A 7,147-nucleotide genomic window follows, 5' to 3' on the forward strand; every position below is an offset into this window, starting at 1 on the left:
AAATTATGGAAAACTTCAAATATATAACCTGGCAAATAAAGGGTTAAAATTCTGAAAATGATTTAATGTTTGATAGTTTGAACAAGGCTGAAGTTGTTCAAGAGATTTATGAAAAAACATCTGAAAAAAAATATTGATGTATGGTGATTTAATAGCAGTTTTAGTGTGCGTGGCCTTTTTTGGCCAGGAGGGACACCAGAGGGAGTATCTGGCACTAAATAAAAAACACTAATGCAATCAAATCAATTTTGTCTCTAATCTTTGACATATCCAAGACTCTAATCACCACCAACACCCGAGCTCCCTACTATTTATTTTATGGGGGGGGGGAAAAAATCGTTTTTTGTGTTGTTGTTTTTTTGGAAGAAATTATGGCAAACTTTGAATTTATAAACTGGCATGTAAAGGGTTAACATTTTGAAAATTATTTAATGTTTAGTAGTTTTCAACAAGTCTGAAGTTGTTCAAGAGATTTATGGGGGGAAAAATCTGAAAAAAATATTGATGTATGGTGATTTTATAGCAGCCACGAGGGTGGCGAGAGGTTAGTAAATTTGAGGGAGGCACAAGGGTTAAGAAAAAAAAAAGGAACTGTGTGTGTGTGTGTGTGTCTGTGTGTGTGTGTGTGTGTGTGTGCGTTATTTTTCCGAGCCGATTTAAATATATCGTGTTTTTTTGGGATGACGGTTATTTTAAAAGTGAAATTTCTGATTGATCTGCCATCTGCTGGACGGACACGGGAACAGCCAGGACCAACGGTTGCACAGCAACGTCTCTAAAAAATAAAGTAGCTAATTTTATAGCTTAGTTACTAACTAGTTAACGTTAGCTAATTATTTAGCTTAGGTGGCCAGGACATCCCAAGAGTGAATTAACTAGCTCAGATAATTTAAAATTATTTGCCATTTGTGACAGTAGTTTGGAAACAATTATTAGGTCATCATTGGGGCCTTTAACCGGCAGTTTTAATGCTAACTAGAAAGCAGTTTCTGAGGAAATTACGGTGTTAACTGTTACAGTTATAAGCATATGTCACTTCTCATACATGGTTCTTACCATTAACCTCTTATGTTTTTGACACTGGATTTTGGATTTTAACCAATTTATATTAACAGGTACTGATCATGTGTTTACATCTCTGGAGTTGTGAACAGGTAGCTTTTGCACCTTTGCTTTTATTTCTGACTTTGCATTGCAAATCCACAACAATTTCCATGATTTTGATTGATCCATCCTTTCTATCAGAATGAATTGGACTAAAAATTTGCTTTAAAAAATAAAACATTAATATAGTCAAACTTAAATTGCATTGCATTTTATTTCTAGAAATTTGTGGATGTCCAATTAGCCCTTTACCCCGCCTGTCAGAATCATAGGGGGTCAGAATACGCCACAGTAAAAAAAGACTACATTACCCACAGTTCCACGCCTTTCTCTCAAGTGTACATGCGCAGTCGTTTGTTCTACTCTAGACAGCTGTAGGAGAAAATGGCAGCACACATGCTAGGACAGCAGGTAAGACATTCAATGATTTGATGGTTTTGATCATTTTATTGTGGTTATGACCGAATTTTTTATAGCCCAAAGTATTTTCTTAGTCTATTGTGTTCACTCGTGAGACCAACAGTTAATGCTAAATGTCCCAAAAGATCCACATGAGGCATTGCACTTGAATGACTGCTAACATGTTAGCCTACCAGCTAGCTGTCTTTAACGTAAATGGTACAAAGCGTACCAAGAGTCAGGTAGCTCAAATTCTGGTTTCTCTGTGTTTACATTGTGTATTCTTTTCTTTTCTAGGCCCGCCAGTTCAGCACGTCTGTGCTCAGGCAAAAACTGGTCAAGGTAAATAACGTCAGGCTGCACGAAGCATAACCGCTCACCAAGATACGTGGTTAATGTGTGTGTTTATATGTCCTTCTAGCCTCCCATCCAGGTCTATGGGGTGGAGGGCCGCTATGCCACTGCCCTGTTCTCAGCTGCCAGTAAGCAGAACAAACTGGACCAAGTGGAGCAGGAGCTGGGAAAAGTGTCCGTAAGTAAAAATGAGCAGAATTGCAGTTTAACGGTAAATGGATGAATAAAGTAGTGTTTTTCTCAAAAGTGTATTGCAAGATGATGTAGATATACTTGTTGGTTATTCATTTATGTAGTCTCATTAATGTCAGTATCAGAAGTTAAGTTTTGGGATAGTGATCACTGTCAAATTTTGCTAATCAACACTGTTTGCTTATCCATGCATTTTTTTCTGTGCCATCTTGTTTTTCAGGCCATGATCAAGGACCCCAAAGTTTCCAGCATTGTAATGAATCCTCATGTTAAACGCAGCATCAAGCAGAAGACTTTCAGTGACGGTCTTACAAAGGCCAAGGTTTCACCCATCACTATCAACCTCATCAGTGAGTGATCACTGACTGCTGCTATGCCTTGTAACATGGCATTATCTTGCATAACATCGTATGTTGATCATGTATCATTATGTTGAGCCTATTGGGTTAGGATAGTAGAGGTTAAAGGAATGAAAGCAATGACTTAAAGGAGCCCAAGCACACACCAGAAAGGACTCGGGTACTTAATTGCTGCACTACTCAGAAGCCAAAGAAAAGGGCATGTTTTACACTTTGTTACTTTATTACATTTGTTCACAGGAACTGACGTGCAATAATTTTACAGTTCAGTTTACTTTCCGATGTAATGTGCCGAAATATCACAAGCACACACATGCATCATTTTTTCTTCCCTGCAAAGTCTAAATGGAAACAGTTTGGTTTCTTTGTCACTAACAGACTTTATTTTATGGTCGGTACCATATTGAAATGTAATACAGACTTGGGTAAAATGGTTTACACAGTCACTTTTCTGTTGTCTTTCCTGACATGGTCTTGCACCGTTTTATTTAGAAAAAACTATTTTGACTTTGAATTTTTTTAATCCCGACTGTGTAATTTTATGACAACTGTAGAGTGTCGCTGAGGTTGCCTTCAGATGATAAGAAATGTTCTTTTCACTTACTGTGGTCAGAAAGGCAAAGCCTATAACAGTTGCATCATCTAAAAGATGCTACATAAACAGGCTTAGCTAACTTTAGCATTGGATTTAGCAAAGCACATAAACTAAATGCCTATTCACAAACCAAGTAGCCCCATCTGGCTGCTTATGTTTCACAATGCAATTTTTTTTCATGGCAATATATAGGTAGAAATGTTTTTAATGTGTAGGTAAATGTTAATGTGTCTTTTGCGTCCCTCTACTGCCCCTGCATGCATGTGTAGCTTCGGGTCAAGTCGCGTTGGTTGCGCTTTGAAAGGTCGGCGGCAACCAAGGTCAAAGTTGAAATAACCTGAAGTTTGATCACAGCTGCAGTTATGAGCAGTGCAACGAGCAGAGGATAGCACTTTGGTGCCACCACTTTACCCACAGGAAAACAATCACACAGCCACCACAGCTCAGCTTTACCGCTGATCATGTGTGGGCTGTTCTCGAATTGAAATCAACTGCAGCTCTTTTTAGTGTTTCCAATGTCATGACCTGTATGGAGGTCAGGGGCGTAGTGACTACACCAACATTATACAGCTGGAAAACATTTTACTCAGTGTCTTACACTTTGTGGAAGTGTGTTAATGGTTTTTTGGGGGCATAATATGAACAATGCAAACAAAGTAGGAGAAATGTGTAAAATATGAATAATATAGATTTAAATGGCTTTTCAATGAGCCAAATTTAAGCTCCACAATACATCCACACAGTAGAAGTACTCCACAACCCCTCACTGAGACATGTTCTGCTTTTTCTTTTGCAGATGTTTTGTCTGACAATGGTCGTCTTACAATAACTGGTGATGTCATCACTGCTTTTGGCAAGATGATGAGCGCACATCGTGGAGAGGTCATCTGCTCCGTGACCACTGCTCAGGTATGAAATAAATGCATATGTATATTCCTGTACATCCTTATTGAATTTTCACTTAAACTGGTCACCTCCAGTACAACATTCCCTATTATGTGAAATTAATTGCATTCTTTATACTGAAAATGTATAATCAAAACCAACCCATTTATATGTATCCACTTTAGCCTTTGGATGAAGCTAATCTCGCTAACCTGAAAGTGGCTCTCAATGGCTTCCTTCAGAAGGGTGAAACCATCAAGCTGGAAACAAAGGTGCAGTATCAATTCATGATCCCAGAGACATATAAAAGACCATTTTGCACTTAGTGCAGCTTTTTCATAAAATCATTAAAGCCATTAAAAACCAGTCTGTTGCTCATACTTTTATGAGTCTGTAATTTCAACTGTTGTCTCCTCTCCACAGTCGGATCCTGCAATCCTGGGTGGCATGATTGTCAGTATTGGAGACAAGTATGTGGACATGTCCACCAAAACAAAGATTCAGAAGCTGACCAAGATCATCAGGGAAACTTAAGTCCCATGGACTTAATTTTGCAAAAGATCGGAGAAGACCATTGAAAGGAAAATGATGCTAAATGTATATTGCTATCTGTTCTAGCACTGCAGTTGCTCCACAAATCCAGTGTCTATACTTAAGTTCATATGGATGTTAATAAAACATACAAAAATGGAAAATGGTATTTGTTTTTTTTTTATTGTGCCAAATATAGATGTCCTATCAACAGCCAGTGATGATGATATTGACACGTAGTTTATAATATTATGAACAATGTAGCAATTGCATATTTACTGGAGTGGCATCGATCTTTAATTTAGGTAATATTGTAACTATACGCTATGACAATAAGTCTTTGTTTAATTTGGCAGGACCACATTGGGTGACGCTGATTATCTGCTTGTTTCCTGGGAGCCTTTGTGCGCATGCGTGGTCAGCGCATCCTGTTTTATTAATTTTTTTTCCAGGCGAAAATGGCTGCCTCTCTCATCTAAACCTCTGCTTAAAGGATTAAATGAGCATGAAATAGGCAGCATAAATCACAGTCTCGCTTCAAGACAATGCTCATGGGCGCCAGGGCGTAGTTTGTGGAGCGTCTTAACAAAGATGTGGCTGCGAGAGAAGGGAAATGTATGCGATCCGAAATTAACCCTTTCCATCTAGCATCCACCAACAAATGAGGTACGAACTATTTATTTTACGTCTTTAAACTATATAAACCTTTTTTGTGTGAAAACATTACCATTTTTTGTGCATTTATTGCTTTTTCTGTGTGCAAACTGTAACTGTAGTTTACCTCGCTTTGTCTTGACATCACTAATGTTTTTGTTGCAACGTTTAAGGCCTGTTTGCTCCACTAAAAGTAAGCTGCTAGAAATGCTTCTTTGGGGTTGTGGTTTCCTGGGTGCACATGTGCATGTGTAGCTTTTAATGTTTATATTTCTCTGCACTTCAACAGAAAATGATGCATCAAGTGACCAGCAGCAACAGTGACTATTGTATGAGTGGACTGGCAGAGGACTGTCATCCAGCCAGCCACTTTGATTTATGTAGCACACAATCAAACAAATTCTACGCCTCTCCAGCAACCACTGGCTTGCAGCTGTCCCTCGCCAGCCTAGCCCCTTTGCAACAGGGCGCGCACAAAGCCATGGTATGTCAAATGCAAGACACCCAGAACGACTTCCAGCCTCAGACAGTGAGAATCAGGGGCAGTGAGGCTGCAGGGTCTGATGGCTCTAAGAAGAAGAAGGGCATAGTGAAGTCAGGGCGGAGAGGAAGGCCGTCAGGGACCACAAAGTCAGCCGGTTACCGTACAAGTACTGGACGTCCACTTGGGACAACAAGAGCAGCGGGATTCAAAACCAGCCCAGGGAGGCCTCTTGGTACCACCAAAGCAGCAGGATACAAGGTCAGCCCCGGCAGGCCCCCCGGCAGCATCAAGAGTCTAGCTCGGCTCAAGAAACTTGACTTTAGCAACTGCAGTATTCCCAAGAAACTGGACTTCACAAGCTGTGATGTTCCACCTTTTCCATACGCCATGATGGAGAAAAGACCCCTCTGTGAGCCCAGTGGAAAAGTGGATGAAACCAGTGAAATGAAAACCAGTTCTACAGCTTTCTCTCCAGTGCTTGAAAAAAACATTTGAATGCATGAACAAGAAGATGCTAACATTTTTCTCAAGTGTTGGAGGAAAGAACTTTTTGCCATTTAGACATGGCTCTGACTGAGTGTTTGTACAGTGTTCGACATTGTCTTCATCCTCTCATAATAAATGACTGAATTAGAAGTATGTTATTCCAGTTTGGCAGAGATGCATGCGTATGGATTAATCACACCAGTCAGTGTAGGCAAAAAATGTATTTATCAGTTTGTGGCTCAAACCTCACTAGAGTGAGTTTTTTCCCCCCATCAAGGATTTCGTTTCCTCTTGAGTTGTGACATGTTTTGTTTCTCTGCTTTAAGATTTCTATGGCCAGGTTCTTGTGACATTTTCTACATTTATAAAAACTGCATTTTAGTACAAACAGCAAATTAAATCACCAATTTCTTTAGCATAAATATGTGGATGTGGTTGTCCTTTCTGTGTTGTCCAATATGTGTTTTATTTTGGTGATAACCTGCATCATACCTAAAGCAGGAAAACTGAGATACACTTTTAAATAGCTTGAACTGGTAAAAGTCAATGCATAATATCCTTTTGAGCACAGTATTTGTTATTATTCACTCTGTGATTTTGATTATGTATTGTAGAAGCCTGTTTTTGTCCTAAACACTCACTTGATAAGCACTTTCAGATTTACATGTATGTTGTTATGCTGTTTATTAGGAAAATTACTTCATAAAACAGAAAAATGCTTTGTGCTATGTGTAATAAATGCTAATGTGCTGTATGTGAAACAAAAATAAAAAAATAAATTGTGTTTTCCACAAAACTATTTCCTGTCAAATCGCAAGCATGTAATTCTCCCTGTAGACACAAGAGGGCCCGTGTATACAATAGTAATCACCTTGTAATAATACCTTTATTTCCCCCCTATTAAATTAAATTGCGACGTGCTGACACGCATGATCTTAATTTTTGGACGTGTTGTTACACAGTGTGATAGCAAAATTGGCTAAAAAGACTATAAAAGACCGCATTTTAATGTAAACGTCAGCCAGCTGATGTATTAAGATGAGTGGATAGGTTCCTTATCGAATATCTGGTGTTTCTACCGGATCATTCAACTAAAAGGTTAGG

The 7,147-nt window shown here is 39.0% G+C and overlaps 2 protein-coding genes across 2 annotated transcripts; both read left to right on the forward strand.

The window, feature by feature from the left end:
• Positions 1–1,422: 1,422 nt before the first annotated feature.
• Positions 1,423–4,583, forward strand: atp5po (ATP synthase peripheral stalk subunit OSCP). The gene is made up of 7 exons (XM_059346054.1): positions 1,423–1,515; positions 1,801–1,845; positions 1,925–2,035; positions 2,270–2,399; positions 3,800–3,912; positions 4,074–4,160; positions 4,312–4,583. Exons 1-7 carry the CDS (start codon positions 1,489–1,491, stop codon positions 4,420–4,422), a joined length of 624 nt encoding a protein of 207 aa, XP_059202037.1. The 5' UTR covers positions 1,423–1,488; the 3' UTR covers positions 4,423–4,583.
• A 296-nt stretch (positions 4,584–4,879) lies between these two features.
• Positions 4,880–6,842, forward strand: si:ch1073-44g3.1 (uncharacterized protein LOC797133 homolog). Its single transcript, XM_059346016.1, has 2 exons — positions 4,880–5,085; positions 5,363–6,842. The coding sequence occupies exon 2, from the start codon at positions 5,366–5,368 to the stop codon at positions 6,050–6,052; it is 687 nt and encodes a 228-aa protein (XP_059201999.1). The 5' UTR covers positions 4,880–5,085; positions 5,363–5,365; the 3' UTR covers positions 6,053–6,842.
• The last annotated feature ends 305 nt before the right edge of the window (positions 6,843–7,147 follow it).

The sequence above is a fragment of the Centropristis striata genome, chromosome 12 (genome assembly GCF_030273125.1).
Source record: "Centropristis striata isolate RG_2023a ecotype Rhode Island chromosome 12, C.striata_1.0, whole genome shotgun sequence".
In the NCBI taxonomy this organism is placed as follows: domain Eukaryota; kingdom Metazoa; phylum Chordata; class Actinopteri; order Perciformes; family Serranidae; genus Centropristis; species Centropristis striata.

What these genes read in the sequence shown, in the direction of transcription:
- atp5po (XM_059346054.1), top strand. Translation starts at nt 1,489, where the DNA reads ATGGCAGCACACATGCTAGGACAGCAG. An exon ending in CACACATGCTAGGACAGCAG is followed by an intron (nt 1,516 to 1,800) that starts GTAAGACATTCA and finishes TTTCTTTTCTAG; the next exon opens with GCCCGCCAGTTCAGCACGTC. An exon ending in TCAGGCAAAAACTGGTCAAG is followed by an intron (nt 1,846 to 1,924) that starts GTAAATAACGTC and finishes ATGTCCTTCTAG; the next exon opens with CCTCCCATCCAGGTCTATGG.
- si:ch1073-44g3.1 (XM_059346016.1), top strand. Translation starts at nt 5,366, where the DNA reads ATGATGCATCAAGTGACCAGCAGCAACAGTGACTATTGTATGAGTGGA.